The sequence below is a fragment of the Danio rerio genome, chromosome 11, assembly GCF_049306965.1.
Source record: "Danio rerio strain Tuebingen ecotype United States chromosome 11, GRCz12tu, whole genome shotgun sequence".
Taxonomy (NCBI): domain Eukaryota; kingdom Metazoa; phylum Chordata; class Actinopteri; order Cypriniformes; family Danionidae; genus Danio; species Danio rerio.
This window is the reverse complement of record NC_133186.1, coordinates 4131124-4148174: the sequence shown is the minus strand read 5'-3', so window position 1 is coordinate 4148174 and position 17051 is coordinate 4131124. Positions and strand designations below refer to the sequence as shown.

At 36.3% G+C, this 17051-nt stretch overlaps 1 protein-coding gene across 2 annotated transcripts in view; it reads right to left on the bottom strand.

Annotated features, from left to right (window-relative positions):
- The window catches only part of camk1b (calcium/calmodulin-dependent protein kinase Ib), a 104738-nt gene that overhangs the window by 79080 nt on the left and 8607 nt on the right, over positions 1 to 17051 (bottom strand). Inside the window, exon 2 of one of the 2 annotated variants that reach the window (XM_021479696.3) lies at positions 11317 to 11329. The exons of the other annotated variant lie outside the window; for it this stretch is intronic. Coding sequence (XP_021335371.1) covers positions 11317 to 11327 — 11 coding nt within the window. The 5' untranslated portion in view covers positions 11328 to 11329. The remainder of the gene's footprint in view (positions 1 to 11316; positions 11330 to 17051) is intronic. 2 annotated transcript variants of the gene reach the window in all.

Here is a 17051-nt window from a genome sequence, read left to right as displayed (position 1 = left end):
AGTATGTCTGATAATATTTTTTCTTCTTCGTTTTTTTTTTATTTAATCAGAAATACAAAATTGTAAAATTCATTCCTTCATTCATTTTCTTTTCGGCTTTAGTCCCTTTATTAATCTGGGGTTTTACGCAGCGGATGTTTTACACAGCGAATGTCCTTCCAGCTGCAACCCATCACTGGAAAACACCCATACACTCTCATTCACACACATACACTACGGACAATTAAGCTTATCCAATTCACCTATACCACATGTCTTGTGGAGGAAACCGGAGCTCCCGGAGGAAACCCACACCAACACGGGGAGAACAGGCAAACTCCACAAAGAAATGCCAATGGACCCAGCCGAGACTCGAACCAGCGACCTTCTTGCTGTGAGGCAAGATCGCTACCAACTGCGCCACCGCGTCGCCATGTGTAAAATTGTGAAATGTTATTGCACTATAAAATAACTGTTCAAAAGTAGTTTATAATTTAATTTAATTATTTATTCCAGTGATTTTAAAGATGAAGTTAAAGCTTCAGAGTCACATGATCCTTCAAAAATTACTCTAATATTAATTATTATTATTATTATTATTATTATTATTATTATTATTATTATTAATGGTAATAGTAATAAAAGCAATAATGACTGAAGTAATAATTTCATTTGAAACTACATACAATAAGAAAGCAGTTATTTTAAATTGTAATAAATATTTAACAATTAAACTTTTTTTTACATTTAATAAATGCTGCATTGAGAAACAAATCATTTTCTTTAACAAAAAAAAATGAAAGAAAAAAAACTGACCCCAAACTCTTGTCCGGCAGTGTATGTATTTTTTAATATGTATTTATCATACAGTACAATTCCATACTGGCTTACTGCACGGCCTGGCTTTATTATTTTCAGCACATGCTTAAAATATGCATGGAATATTCACCTGAAATATTACACTGAAACATAACAGCTCCAGAATAACGCAGGTAGATTTCTCACATGGCTTTCTCAACAAAACAAAACGTGTGACTGGAAATCTTTAAATAGAGCTCTGATTTGATTTTTAGCACGATTCACAAGTCCCCAAACAGCTCTGAATAAAGGCTGTGAACGTTACTTTGGCTCCACACAGACCGCCGTATAGGGACATCCTGAGATCTATACACCCAAATACCTTTTATGTATTCGCTAGAGTGACATGATATTGGAATAAACTGACATTATAACAATTATTTTATGCTTTTTTATTTAATTTAATTTATGAAATATTTTATTTTATGATAATTATTTTTATACGATATATACGTCATTGAACAAGATGACTTAAATTTACTGGGATTCTTGGTATAAAGTGCATAAATTATGATAAACAAAGTAGGGAAAAAATATACAGGGTGGCTAATAACTCTGACATCATCTGTATATCGATGCAGAAGTGATACATTTTGCAGCCCTAGCGTTCGCCCTGTTAGTCTGGTATCTTCAGCAATCATTTCAGCTCAGACTCACGACTTGTCCTCTGTTGTGTGGGCCGGGGGTTTGTTGTGTCTATTTTGGAGAGTGCTAAACCATTTCCTAAGAGCTGTCACTGTCTGTCCGCCCCTCCTAGACAACAACTGAAAAGCTTCAAGGTCCAAAATAACCCGTTTAGTTTTGTCCTGCATCAAATGAATTCAAGGAGATGGTTCATTCATGCCAAACTTTGTCACCTCGTGTCAACCAAAAAAAGTGTGGCTCTATATTCTAACTTAAAAAGATAGTCCAGCCAAAAATACATCATTTTACATAAAAATACATCAAATACATAAAATTATTATTATAATGTCAGTTTATTCCAATATCATGCCACTCTAGCGAATACATAAAAGGTATTTGGGTGTATAGATCTCAGGATATCCCTATACGGCAGTCTGTGTGGAGCCAAAGTAACGTTCACAGCCTTTATTCAGAGCTGTTTGGGGACTTGTGAATCGTGCTGTTGAAAATACATGTTCAAAACCTATTTCAATTGTTTTCTTTTGTTCAACATAAATGAAGATATTCTGAAAAATGTTGTCTATAGTTTTTTTCTATTATCAACAGGGTTTCCACTCTTTTAAGGACTTTTAAAAGCACCCTTACTTGTAAATAAAGCACCTTAGTAATTCATACAATGGCGTATTCAGCAGCATGAAATTTCTTACTGTACTTAACATTTCACTTACACTTAAAGATCCCATGAAATTAAAATAAAAGTTTGTTTAGATGTTAGTAACAGTATTATTAATTTTTAGGATATCTATAAGCTTGTGTGCTCCAAAACAGTGACAAAACTCAGATTTAGAGGGATATGAAACTGAAATAAACATGTCAAGCTTGTAAATTGTCACTTCCGCCTAAAAAAAACGTTTTTATTCACGTCACTTCATACTACAGATCACATCATAACCAATCAAATGCTCTCTAGAATCTGACATGCCCGCCCCCTTCTAAACGCTTCTCATTTGCTTTTCACTTAATGCGCTCTCACTGGCAGAGCGGTGATAAAACAAAACGCTTTTGGCTGTTTTTTTAAAAGGGGAGGAGCTAATCTATGTCCCACCCTCTCGTCATGTTTTGGTTGAGGTTAAGTCAAACATCGAATTAAAATTGCATATTTCGAAGCACTCCACTGGAACTTTAATATTTACAATAAAAATGTCAAAGCAATTTTCTAAACGTTTGACCGTTTTAGGGGTTGATCACACCGAACGCGCTTCTTGCGTTGAGAGGCGCATCATTTAAATGGGTTACTAATGGCCATGAGGGTTTCTCGCGCTGCTTATGTGCCTTGCGCAACTCGCATTTTAATTGCCTGCTGTGCCTTGCGTTTTTTCCATTGCACGATGTGCGCTCACAGTTAATAAAAGTTAAATCTGAGTTGAAAAAGTCTTACGTCAGTCTCATCTTTTCATTTTCGTTTCCATTGAGGTGACAGCAGTGTTTACAGGGCTCAACATTGCGACCGTTTTGGTCGCATATGCGCACTGAATTTTATCGTTGAGACCTCAAAATATATTTGGGAGCATTTGTAGGAGTGCACAAAATTATTGTCATGCGACCAGTTTTCACAGCAAAACGTTCACCACATGTACCGATTTAGGAGGCATTCACGCATTAAGCATTTTTGCAACTAATAACACCAGACGCGGAGCTCAGGAATGGTTTAAATCAGTTGACATGTCAACTTGCTGCTGTCAACAAAGCCTACAATGCTTGTCCCGCCTTCAAGCTCTTCTTATTGGCCCACTGCGCTAGCACAGAATGCAAATTAATTGGTTAATATCAGCTGTCAATCACTCAGTTCTGGTGACAGGGAGCTACAGCCGCGAAAACGTAAAGGTCTGGATAAGAGAGAATGAAAACAACATTGGCAGATTTAGTTTTAGAAACCACCTAAAGTTACAAATAATGGCAGATCTGATTAGTGATCATGTGCTGAATGTCAATTCAGCATTTACACTTTTCCAAGAGTGCATTAAAGACTTCCAGAGGTTAAAGTCCGCTATGAAAATGAATAAAGCATTCACCGTAAAGCCGTAGGGACGGAGTTTTCAGTTAACAGTTTTTGCCACATTTACACATTTTAAGCACGAGATGTTCTAACGTTATTTAAACCTTCATTTGATCATCACGATGCTGTCAGTCGTGCGACTGACACCGCGTTCACCATCGCTAAAAAGCATGCATTCACTTAGACATTGCAGCTCATGAAAAGACAGGTTTTGCTATTAAAATGGCGCATGCAAGTAATAAGTTATATGTCAATTTCATCTGTGCAATATCAGACAGCAGCACCCGTGAGAACAGCACAGTTATTATTGTTAATTCAGTTCATCTTATTCACATCAAGCAGTGCATGCAGGGCCGGTGAGCACATGCAGATTTTTGTTTACTTGTTAGTTGTAATTAAAGAGTTTATTAATAGAATCTGTTAATATAAAACGTGTAGCAACAGTGCTTTAGTGGGTACTACTAAATTTTGTCTATTGCACCTACATTTTTTAAGTTAGGCGCAGGAGTGCTACCAAAAAAAAAGGTTAATTTCGAGCCCTGGTTTGTGTTGTCAAAATGACTATAGAGTCTTTAATAGATGGAGAAAAGACTAGTGGTTGCTGTTATCCAGAGCTGTATGGCTTCAAAAATCTTGAATATCACAATACTATTAAATATTACAATTATAACAATATCAACAGCAACACTCGCGCACAATACCCAACTGGTTCAGTCGGTGATTAGTGGCATAAAAAAGCACACGCACATCTTTTTTTCCTTTTGACAGTCATGTTCAAAGAACTTTTATGAAATTTGTTTAAAAACTGACAAATTTCAAACTCAGCTTCTGAAACGTTGATAAAATCTGCATTATTTGTCATTGCTATTGTACAAGGTATTACACTTCTGATTCTTAAATTAAGAGTTTCTTTTCGGTTTTTGACATCAGCACAGATAATTTGTTGACATCAGAGCATAAACCAATTCAATTTCACATTTAATTCAATCGCTTTAAACAACTTATGTTTGTTTTTAAGTAATTTCCAGGCCTAGAATGCATATACAGTAGAAGTCAGAATTATTAGCCCCCTTGAATTATTAGACCGCTTGTTTATTTTTTCCCCAATTTCTGTTTAGAGGAGAGAAGATTTATTTTAAACATTTCTAAACATAATAGTTTTAAGAACTCATTTCTAATATTGGATTTTTTTTATCTTTGCCATGATGACAGTAAATAATATTTTCCTATATTTTTCAAGACACTTCTATACAGCTTAAATTTACATTTAAAGGCTTAACTAGGTTAATTAGGGTAACTGGGCAGGTTAGGGTAATTAGGCAAGTTATTGTATAACGATGGTTTGTTCTGTAGAGTATTGGAAAGAAATATAGCTAATAATTTGGTCCCTAAAATAGTGTTTAAAAAATTAAAAACTGCTTTTATGCTAGCCAAAATAAAACAAATAAGCCTTTCTCCAGAAGAAAAAATATTATCAGACATACTGTGAAAAATTCTGTGCTCTGTTAAGCATAATTTGGGAAATATGTAAAAAAGAGGAAAAAAATGTAAAGGGGGCTAATAATTCTTACTTCAACTGTATATGAAGTTCAATAACTTTCAAGAAGTGTGAAAACCCTGAATAAAAGTCGATGGGTGCCAACATTCTTCAAAATATCTTCATTTGTGTGGTGAAGTAGGCATGGGAGAGGTAGCATTTTTTTATTTATATAGACTATAATAATATTTAAGCATTTAAATCCTTTAATTTTTCCTATTTAATTATATTTGTGTATTGCTGCACATCCCTGTGTGTGTAATAAGCAATGTGTATGTGCATTTTGGACACGCATAGGTGCATAACACTCTTTAAATAACAAATAAAAACTCCATTGACCATTGACTTTAAAACAGCTTTTAGTTGGTCAACAGTGCAGTATATTCCAGTTGCCTCAAAATAGCAAAGCGCTAATAATATGAAAATGAAACTTACTTCAATCCAAAATAGCAAAAAAAAAAAAAACACACACTTGTGCCGGGTATATGATAGGGCCCTTTGTCTAATTTTGTTTTTAAGTAGGAGACAGTACATTTCCTCTTTCCTAAAGCAGAAGTTGTGCAAAATGCGGTAGTAGTGTTGAGCAATGTCGTAGTCGTGTTACATGGATCAGACATCTGAGCGTTTAAACTTGGCTGTCATCATATTCAGAGCTGAACCTGGCCTACATAAAATCATGTTCCTGGTTCAGTAAGTTAAACTCTATCGACAGCAACTGTGAAGCGCGCTGCAGTCAGTTAGCACAGAAAAAAGAGCAGCCAGTTCATATGCGGGATAAAGATATCAAGTAATTTCAATCTCTGTAACATAGAGTCTTGGTGCATTATTTGTAGTTTTAAAAACATACATTTAAATATGTTTTACCCATTTGTTAGCAAATTTAGCATGAGCAAAAAATATTTCATATATTTAATAAATCCAGGTCAAATAAATATATATGTTGCGTTATTTATTTAATTTTTTTTGTTTATTTATTTATTTTACAAAAATCTATGACACTGAATTATGGTGCAAAAATTTTATTTTATTATGGTATAAAATTATTATTTTATAGTGTAATAATAATTATTTATTATCAATTATTAATAATAATAATAATAATGTATTATTATTATTAATTTTATTAATGCATAGGCTCAAATATGTGTCAGTAATACTATACTTATTTGTTTATTTATTTATTTATACTATTTCACTCATATTTTGACATTTTATTTGAACCACATACAATGTCTTAAATAGAAACAGGTGTCATTTATTTATTTACTTATTTATTTTAATTATTTATTTAAATTATTTTTTACATTTATTTTAACTGCAGTTTATTTTATTATATTTTTTATTTTATTTCATTGACGCAAAAACTCAAATAAGTGTCAGAGATACTATCTTGACATAAAAAAACAAATAAAAGCCCTATTAAAATATCAATTTGTAAAAATAAAACATTTGACAGATTTTATTTTTAGAAAAACATTTGCTGTGAGATCACCTTGACATTTATACGATAATAGATTCCTAAAAACACATATTGTGTGCCTGTATTGCGCGCTTATTTTGACTACATTGTCATCTGCGAAGCTTCTTTTACTGTCATTGTCCTATAAATGTTTACTTAAAGAGTCTAAAATCGAAATTGTCTTCAAAAAAGGTTCAATCGATTTGTACAGTACCTAACATTAAGTCAACTTCAGTTATAGATTGTCGTTATCTTGCATGATTTCCTTCAAGAAACCACATTAAGCTTCCTTCAGCTGCAGTTTATTTGTTATCTTATGACTTTACAAACCACATAAAACCATCTTCAGTTACAAATGTACAGTATCGTAAGCCTTTGTTTTCCTCTGGAGAACTCTGACTGTATAACAATCAGAAATACATTTTAAAATGGCCTAATCAAGTGTATGTTGCACCATTGTAGTCTTGCTGGGCTAATTCTAGATTCACTAAGTGTCTGTAAAATTGCACAAATCGAATGTGTTTTTTATGGGTATCATCAGACTTCACTAAACCACAGGATGTGGTGTATTAACACACGCACTTAATGTCACTGCATAACAAAAATGAACTCGATAAATATTGACTGCTCAAAGTAACATGCTGCATTACTATAAAAAACTCATCTGAATTGGACCATAAACACTACAACCACACAAGAGCTTTACCATTACACAAATGGAGCCTTTTATTTTGAAAGACGTTGGGTTTCATTGAAAACAAAACAATTAAATTATGTACAAACATTGAAATGGCCTGCATTAAACTGACAGGGTTCAAAAAATGTGTATATATCCAAAAATTTCCAATTGTGGACCCATCATACACCAGGTGCAAGATGTGCATGGCGTGATTTGTTGCTATTTTCAGACCAGCGCAACTGTAATTTTCCCCTTTTGCTTCACGTTGTTTTAATAGCAAATTCATTTGGGCAACTTTGAGGACTCATGGGTGTGCTGGTCTAAAAAGGAGGTGTGTTAAGGCACATTGTGGGCGTGTTGCTATTTTAAGGAACTGTAAAATTGCAGTGCCATTGACCAAATAAAAGCTGGTCTAAAGTCCAGCGCAGAGCGCGTTAGTTATGCACCTATGCAGGTCCAAACGCTTGCATATTGCCCAATACACACAGTATGTACAGCAACACACAAATATCTTTACATATGAAAATTATTAAAGGATTAAAATGTTACAAAAATGATTATTCAAACTAAGTTTGGCTATAACTACAAAGTTTTTTGACCACAATTCGTTATTATTGTTCATTTATTAGTTTGCTGGAAATTAGAACTGAACCTAGAAATAGTTTTTAAACAAATCTTTGTGCTTAACAAACTAAATTAGATATGCAGGCTAAAGGGTGTCTTCAGTAGTGTGCGTACAACAGCGTTTCCTCACTCCACGAAAGTAAAGGAGTAAAGAGTAAAAGTAAAAAGAAAGTAAGGAGGCCGAATGGAGAAGGCTTGTTCTTTATCCTCGCGCTGCAGATGCTCTGTTTAACTGTTTTCCCGCTAGTGAAGCGTTCAGTTTTTACACGTACAAAGTCTGCCATGTATTGTAAAGAGCAAATGCACCATGGCATGACACAAATGACTCTTAAAGGGAATGGGAGATGAGACTCTGATTGGTTTAATGCATATGCTCAAAACACACCCAGAACTCATTAGGAGAATAAGCACAACCCTGTTGGACCATGCACCCCGCAGAGTGTATTTTTCCGAAGTTGATTCGGACTCTTAATGCTTTTGCGCCATACGCTTTAGACTTTGCACCTAGATCTTTAAAATAGAGCCCTTTGATTTAAGGGTGTATATTAATAGCAAGCTGGAATATAATTTAAAGATTCAATAGGTGATTGCCTTGAGTAGAGCTGCACAATATAACGCAAACGTATCATTAACATGATAATAGTATATGCAATAAAATACGTATCACAAACGTGTGATAAATCAAATTTATTTAATGCAGTGGTTGTTTATCTAAATTTGACCAATCAGATTGGATCTTACTGTTTTAGCCCCGCCTCTTGAGCAGTTGTTTTCTGCTATTGGTTGAATTGGTTGGGCCAAAGGTGACGCATAGCTAAAACTAAACACTACTGGCGGGAAAATGACAACAGTCAGAGTCAGAATATCTGCTGAGGTTTTTACTTATTCGAAGTGTTTTAGGGTGCTTTCACACTTGGTTCATTTTCCTCGACCGTACCCAGTAGGGGTGTCAAAATTAATAGTTTTTTCGGTGCACCGCGATGCAGATGTGGACAATTCGGTATAGGTTTAGTAATAATCATAACCGGTTATTATGTACTGACATCATTTATCTCATATGCGCTCTGTTGCAAGGGAGGTGAGCGCTGGGTATTTACAACACTCAGGAGCCAACTCAGGGACGCCCATGGCATTGGCAGTATAGTCAAATGCTAAGGTCGCTGTACATCCAGGGGGGCGCCAGAAATGAGCGCAGTTAAGTTGGTTTTGTTTTCGATATTCCTGACACACATTCAGTTATAGACGGCAATAACTCAAAAACCTCTTACCCTAAAAAGATCTAAAGTGTGTTTCCTACAAAAAGACAAAGCTGGTTATGTTTCACAGCTGTCTTTGTTTTTCTGTTTTTGTTTTTTTTTCGCTCGACGTTATGACCACTGCTTCTTAAGCCCTCGCAATATGCGTTTAGCCGGGAGAGCTCGCACGGAACAAAGCTCTCAGTAAGGGATCGTCGGAAAAGTGCTTGTTTTTGTTTTTCGTTCAGCGCAAGCTCTCCCGGCTAAACGCATATTTTCATTAGACCAAAACTAACCCGGTCTAAACTCCGTCGCAGAGTTGCGCCTCGCTTACACACTGCTTAATACGCACAAGAGAGCAATAGGCAAATATCTTTACATATGAAAAAAATTAAATATTAAGGATATATATAGGATATAATAAGAATAGATATAGAATATAAATATAAAGGATTAAAATATTACAAAACATATTATTTTCTAGCCTACATAAATATGAAAAATCACTGCTTTCATGACTTCTTCATCTCGGGAGGCTTTTTCAGTTCATTCATAACAATAAGCTTTTGTATAATGTTATTATTATTAGCAGTATTATTTATTATATCCATATTTATATTTGTTTTATTAAAAACAAGCTTAGATTTGTCCATCTGTCAGGTTTTAGACCATATGGGGCACAGCATGTGTTTTAGGATATAACTCAGGTTTTTGAACACACTTCGTTATTATTGTTCATTTATTCGTTTGCTGGAAATTAGAACTGAATTTAGAAATATTTTTGAAACAAATCTTTGCGCTTAACAAACAAAAGTATTTATTTATAGGCTAATTGATGTCTGTGCGTAAAGGTTTCCCTATCCAAGACCGAAAGTGAAAGTGATCCATTATCTGTCATTCTCACGCAGTAGATGCTCTGTTTAACTGTTTTCTGTTAAAAAAACTGTCAACTGTTTGTTAGTGAAATGCTAATTTTTTCCACTTAGACTTTGCGTCCTGTAAATAGTGAATGCGCTTATGGCGCGACACAGCTGGCTCTTAAAGGGAATGGGAGATGAGACTCTAATTGGTTTATTCTCAAAACACACCTATAACTCATTAAGAAAATAAACTCAACCCTTTTAGACCATGCGCCATGGTGCAAAGCACGTTTTCCCATCCGTAAATTAGCAAAAACACGTCCTGACACGCCCTGAAAGCGTTTGCGCCCTGCGTTTTGCTCTCTGCGCATGGACCGTCAAAATAGAGCCCTAAGTGTGTTTGTGTGTGTGTGTGTGTGTTTGTTTGTTTGTTTGGTGCTGTCTGTTTGTGTATGTGTGTGAATGAGAGACAGTGTTGTGCTGTGTGTCTGTGTGTTTATACAGACAGCTTGTTATAGCCTCCCCCCAAAATATAACACTATATATGGAAAGCATCGTCAATGCACCATGATATCGAATTGAACCGAAACCATGGCATGATGATCGTAACCGAACCGAACCGTGAGATCAGTATAGGTTCGCACCTCTAGTACCCAAGTTCGATTGTTCCCTCTTCCCACCTTCTCAGTTGGTTTGTGTCTTTTTTCCTTCTGAACCACGGCATGCTTGCATCATCAAGAAATTACTTCTGGTTTCAACTGCATATTATCCATCACATATTCATTCAATCACAAATATTAATCTTAAAACTAGTGTACTTCCGTCAAACCTCTGCATAACAGACAATTTTCAAGCTCAAATCGGCAAGAGACGGCGAAGAATGAGTGCAAAAATATTCAACGTGATGCCTAGACTAATATCAGCAACATGGAAACATGCAAAAGAGATGGAAGACATTATATTCCCTTTACTGGCAAACCCATTTTCATCCGAAGCATCCAGATTCATCCTTGGGTTAGACTTAAATTCATCCGGTTTCTCTCCAGGCAGACAAACAGACACCAAAGATTCAAAGGCATCCCATAACTCAGGCAAGACATTTCAAGAGTCATATACATAAGCAGCTCAATCTCATAACAAAGACCCAGTAGGTATTTGCATACTATTCATGCAGGTCCAATTGAAAGGGTTTCAATTCATCAGCTGTTAGTGAGGAACCACGTAGAGGTCAGGAAACAGGTAGTAGTATTTGCTATATAGTCTAACCCAACATATAAAAGGAGAATCAAAAGGCAAGCTTGAAGGATCGGAAAACAGACACATCCATAGACACTAGCATCTAGATCGTCATGCAGCATTCAGAATGTTTGCAGTTCGTCAGACAAGACGAGATGGAGATACTCACTGGTTTCCCATGGCTGCTCGGAAGAGGACAGAAGAGATAGAGAGTGACACCTAAACCTTCGAAACAAGTGTCACATTCACACGCAAAACCATTCGCCAATCACGCTGGGGCGTTTACGACCACATACTGCACTTCCCCTTTTAAGGTGAGCTATCTAACCACAACATAACTCAAACCCAGGAAGTATAAGCTTATATATACACACATACGCACACACATGCATCAGGGTAACCTTAGCGAGTTTTCGCTCACCCTGAAATGGCCTCCAGTACACAGCATGTGCAAAAACAGACTACAGGAATGACTCAGAATGATCATTACTAGACAGTAAAAACAATGCTGGTTTACACACAATTCCTTCATGTTGTTCCAAAACACACCCATTTTGTTAACTTAAAATTCTTAAGGGGATTAAACATAAAACAATTAAGTTGTCCCACAAAAATCTCAAGAATTGTGTTGTTCCAGCTCATTTCAACTAAGTAGTTTGAACAAGCTGCAATAACTGGAGTGTGGATTGAACATAAAATAATTAAGTTGTCCCCAAAGCTTGACATTAACACCAGGCCCGTGCAGAGACCGTCCAAAGGACATGTGCAGGATACATTTTTTTAAGAGGGGGGGGTGATGGGTGTTGTTGTCCCGCGCGTACTGTAAAGCGGGGGAGGGGGGGTTGAGCGCGCATACTCAAGAGCAGTGTTGTCGTGCGCCTACTGAAGGGCGGGACGGAGGGTGTGTCGCGTCGCGGGGGCACTTTTGATCATTTTGGAAGGGCACTTTCTATCCAAGACTAAAAAGGACATGTGCACTGCACAGGTTGAGCCCTATGTGTGCACGTGCCTGATTAACACCCAGCACCCAAGTCATGTGAAATAAAAATAAATTGCAATGAAACCATAAACCGTTTACTCATGCTCATTGGGCAAGATTATACATAACACACAAATTAAGTGAAATGATTGAGGAGGCATGTGGACATAACAAAATATAATCATTTTAGCATGCCAAAGTCAAATTTATGCAATTAAAGTAAACAAAATCGTGGCTAGTGAAAATGGCGAGTGGCTAGTAATGTTGAAAAGCTATTAGCCGCAGTGGCTGGTGATCAAAAAAGCTAATGTCAACCCCTGGTTGAAAATGAACGGTTAAACTCATTTATGTTGTCCTAACATAAACCCATTAAGTTACCTTAACAAATTTAAGTGGATTGAACATAAAACAATTAAGTTGTCCCCAGGGCTTGATATTAACACCTGGTTTTATGAAAAGTCATGAGAAAATGAACAAGGAGGCATGTGGACATAACAAAATACAATCATTTTAGCATGCCAAAGTCAAATTTATGCAATTAAAATAAACAAAATTGTGGCTAGTGAAAATGGCGAGTGGCTAGTAATGTTGGAAAACTATTAACCACAGTCGCTGGAGATCAAAAAACTTAATGTCAAGCCCTGGTTAAAAATGTATGTTAAACACAATTCAATTATGTTGTCCCAACACACATACATTAGGTTAACTTAAGTTTAAGTGGACTGAACATAAAACAAATAAATTGTCCCCCAAAATCTCAATAATTGTGTTGTTTCAGCTCATTTTAAATAAGTAGTTTGGACAAGCTGCAAAAATTGGAGTGTGGACTGAACATAAAACAATAAAGTTGTCCCCAGGGTTTGACATTAAGACCCGCCACCCTGAAAAGCCATCAAATGAATTGCAATGCGACACTCTAAAACCAACCCGTTTGCTCATGTTCATTGGGCAAGATTATACACAACACACAAATAAAGTGAAATGTTTGAGGAGGCATGTGGACATAACAAAATATAATCATTTTAGCATGCCAAAGTCAAATTTATGCAATTAAAGTAAACAAAATCGTGGCTAGTGAAAATATCGAGTGGCTAGTAATGCTGAAAAACTATTAGCCGCAGTGGCTGGAGATCAAAAAAGCTAATGTCAACCCCTGGTTGAAAATGAACGGTTAAACTCATTTATGTTGTCCTAACACAAACCTATTAAGTTACCTTAACAAATTTAAGTGGATTGAACATAAAACAATTAAGTTGTCCAACAAAAATCTCAAGAGTTGTGTTGTTTCAGCTCATTTTAAATCAGTAGTTTAAACAAGCAGCTAACATTTGGAGTGTGGATTGAACATAAAACAATTAAGTTGTCCCCAGGGCTTGATATTAATACCTGGTTCCATGAAAAGTCATGAGAGAATGAACAAGGAGGCATGTGGACATAACAAAATATATTCATTTCAGCATGCCAAAGTCAAATTTATGCAATTAAAATAAACAAAATTGTGGCTAGTGGAAATGGCGAGTGGCTAGTAATGTTGGAAAACTATTAACCACAGTCGCTGGAGATCAAAAAACTTAATATCAAGCCCTGGTTAAAAATGTACGGTTAAACGCAATTCATTCATGTTGTCTCAACACAAATCCATTAGGTTAATTTAAGTTTAAGTGGACTGAACATAAAACAATTAAATTGTCCCCCAAAAACCTCAAGAATTCTGTTGCTTCAGCCCATTTTAAATAAGTAGTTTGAACAAGCAGCAAAAATTGGAGTGTGGACTGAACATAAAACAATAAAGTTGTCCCCAGGGTTTGACATTAAGACCCGCCACCCTGAAAAGCCATCAAATGAATTGCAATACCACACTCTAAAACCAACCCGTTTGCTCATGTTCATTGGGCAAGATTATACACAACACACAAATAAAGTGAAATGTTTGAGGAGGCATGTGGACATAATAAAATATAATTAATTTAACATTTCAAAGTCAAATTTATGCAATTAAAATAAACAAAATTGTGGCTAGTGAAGATGGCGAGTGGCTAGTAATGTTGGAAAACTATTAGCCAAAGTCGCTGGAGATCAAAAAACTTAATGTCAAGCCCTGGTTAAAAATGTATGTTAAACACAATTCATTCATGTTGTCCCAACACAAATCCATTAGGTTAACTTAAGTTTAAGTGGATTGAACATAAAACAATTAAATTGTCTCTCAAAAATCTCAAGAATTGTGTTGTTTCAGCCCATTTTAAATAAGTAGTTTGAACAAGCAGCAAAAAATGTCTAGTGAAAATGGCGAGTGGCCAGAAGTAATGTTGGAAAACTATTAGCCACAGTGGCGGGTAATCAAAAAACTTAATGTAATGTCAACGTCACGTTCAGGTAATTCATTCAAAATCTGTGGTTTGAGATTACTCTGGAAACAGGGTGGTTAATGTAACGAAGAACCAGGTAATTTATAAGGCCTGTCATTCACATTTCGCATCTAAAAGAGTGTGTAAAGCGCGAGATGCGTCGCTTGCTTTAGCATTTTTAACACACTCGCGCTCCTTTGTCGTGGAAAGTTAACCATCAACCGTTTTCAACTGGGCGCGACTGGAGTACGTGCGCACATCGCTCCGAATATGTACGTGCAAGCCACGTGTCTCCATTGGAAACAACGAACTTGTGCGCGCTAAAGACGCAATATGTGAACAGCGCAGCATTTCACGGCAGTGTCACGAAGAGGTCTATATTCTACGCATAAAAAAAATCTGTGGACACGTAGGAAAGTACACGCAACTACTTCTGATATGTGGTCAAACAGAACATCAGAGACTTGAGTTTGACAACGTGCACACAGTAGCCTATTTATTTGTCTGTCCATAATATGATAAACCTTTACTATGTGATTTTGTTTTGCCTTATGTCTGTTTTAGAGACATGTTACAGGTCTTTAATAAAGATCTAATTGTTTTCCTTTGGGAAATATGTTACAGATTTCTACTGTAAAACTTCCGCGAGTGTCAAAACGGTGATTAAAATTGAAATTGCAATATTGTTCAAGAAAATCGTGATAGGTTACTTTTGCCCGTATTGCACAGCCCATCTCATTCGTACAATTTAGAACGATTTGCTCATTGCCCAATGATAGTTGGGTTATGGGGTGTGGTTTGGCGCCACGCCTCCTTTTAAAAATCCTATGAAATTTCTATGAATTAGCCACTAAACTGACGAAACGTACAATAGTTACAATTCCTCGTGAGATCAGACTGGGGTTTCTTCTTTGTGGTTGTTTGAAGTTTCCTTGCAAAAGAGCGCCCTCTGGCTTCCATAGGAGATTTACTACTGATCACAGAACGGACTAACCCATCTTAAGGTCACGAAGGGCATAAACAACCTCACTCTAATACTAAGACATACTGTAATCCTCTTAATCTGTGAGAACAGTCTGTGTTTGACAGTCGGCAAAGTGCATTACTATCATTAGTACTATCACAAGTTTTCTGCAGCATTACACACATACACGCATGATATTGCAGGTCGATGTATTGGTTTGCTGATTAATCAGCACCTGCAGTTGACTCCTAGTTGATTGACTGTTCCTAGAATCTGATCTTATAGCTGGCATTATCTCCTATTCTTATTCCCAAGAGCTCAGGATGTGCTGCTGATGGGGAAATGTGTTTAACAAAATCTTTCACACTATCCCTTGACCTCGGTGTGATGGTTTTGAGCTATATGCAGTGTGTATAAAAATACTTTTTAGAGCATTGGTTCTCAACTGGTTCGGCCATGGGACCCACATTTTGACATGGTCATCAAGCCGCGACACACATTTTTAGGAACTATAATACAATTTTAGGAATTATATTTAATTTGTATTTATTTGTTAGCATACACAAGAAGTGACAGATAAATCATAAGACATTCACCGAGACTTACAAATAAACAATATTTTTTTGCTGTCATTTAAAAAAATGGATCAAATTATAGAAATATTACAAAGTAAAAACGACAAATACTGTAAACAGTGTTTAGGGTAAGGAAATGATTAGTTAACATGAACTAACTGTTTTAACTGTTGATAAAACATGGTGTCTGGTTTCTAAATGTCGTTTTAATTTAGAAGGTTTCCTGCTCTCTTATGAGAGCACCTCACTATAGCCCCTTTCACACAGTGATACCGGAAAATATCCGGAAAATTTACGGAACGACTTTACCGGTATGTTCAAAAAAGCGCTGTTCACACAGGCGAGGACGTTACGGAAATTTTCCGGAAAAGAGCATTCACACATCCATTCCAAAATACCGGTAAATTCTGACATCATTCACCACAAATGAGCTTTAAACGGCTCCGCTTGTATTTGTAAACATTTGACTAAATTACAAACTCTTTTGATGATCAATATTGTAAACAACTTTCACGGGATCATATTCGCATGTCGAGATGTTCATAATATGTGCGTGTGCTGCCGCTCACAGGCTGTTTCATGGGCACACGCAAAGCTTGAAGGTAAACAAACAACGGCTTATCATAAGCATCTTATCGATGATTATTTGCACAGTTGGCATTAAGGAGAACATATAAACGTTATCTGACTAACTTCTAGCAGCTAAATGTGTCTGGAAAAATATTCAAAGGCTTTTATTCTCACAAACCGCGCGGACGTAAATGCGTCTGACTGTTGTGATTGGCTAAAGCAGAAGTCTCACGTCAGCACGTTCTAGACGTGCACGCGCTTATTCCGGAAATATTCCTTCTGCATTCACACAGCGCAGCATTCCGGCAAATTGCCGGTAATGTTACAACTTCTCTTTCCGGAAAATAGCCAGAACGAATTTACCGGTATTTTCAAAAAGGACCTGTTCACACATACAACCTTTCCGGAAAATTGGCGGTAATTTTCCGGAAAGGTCTGTATGTGTGAAAGGGGCTTATGACTCACTAA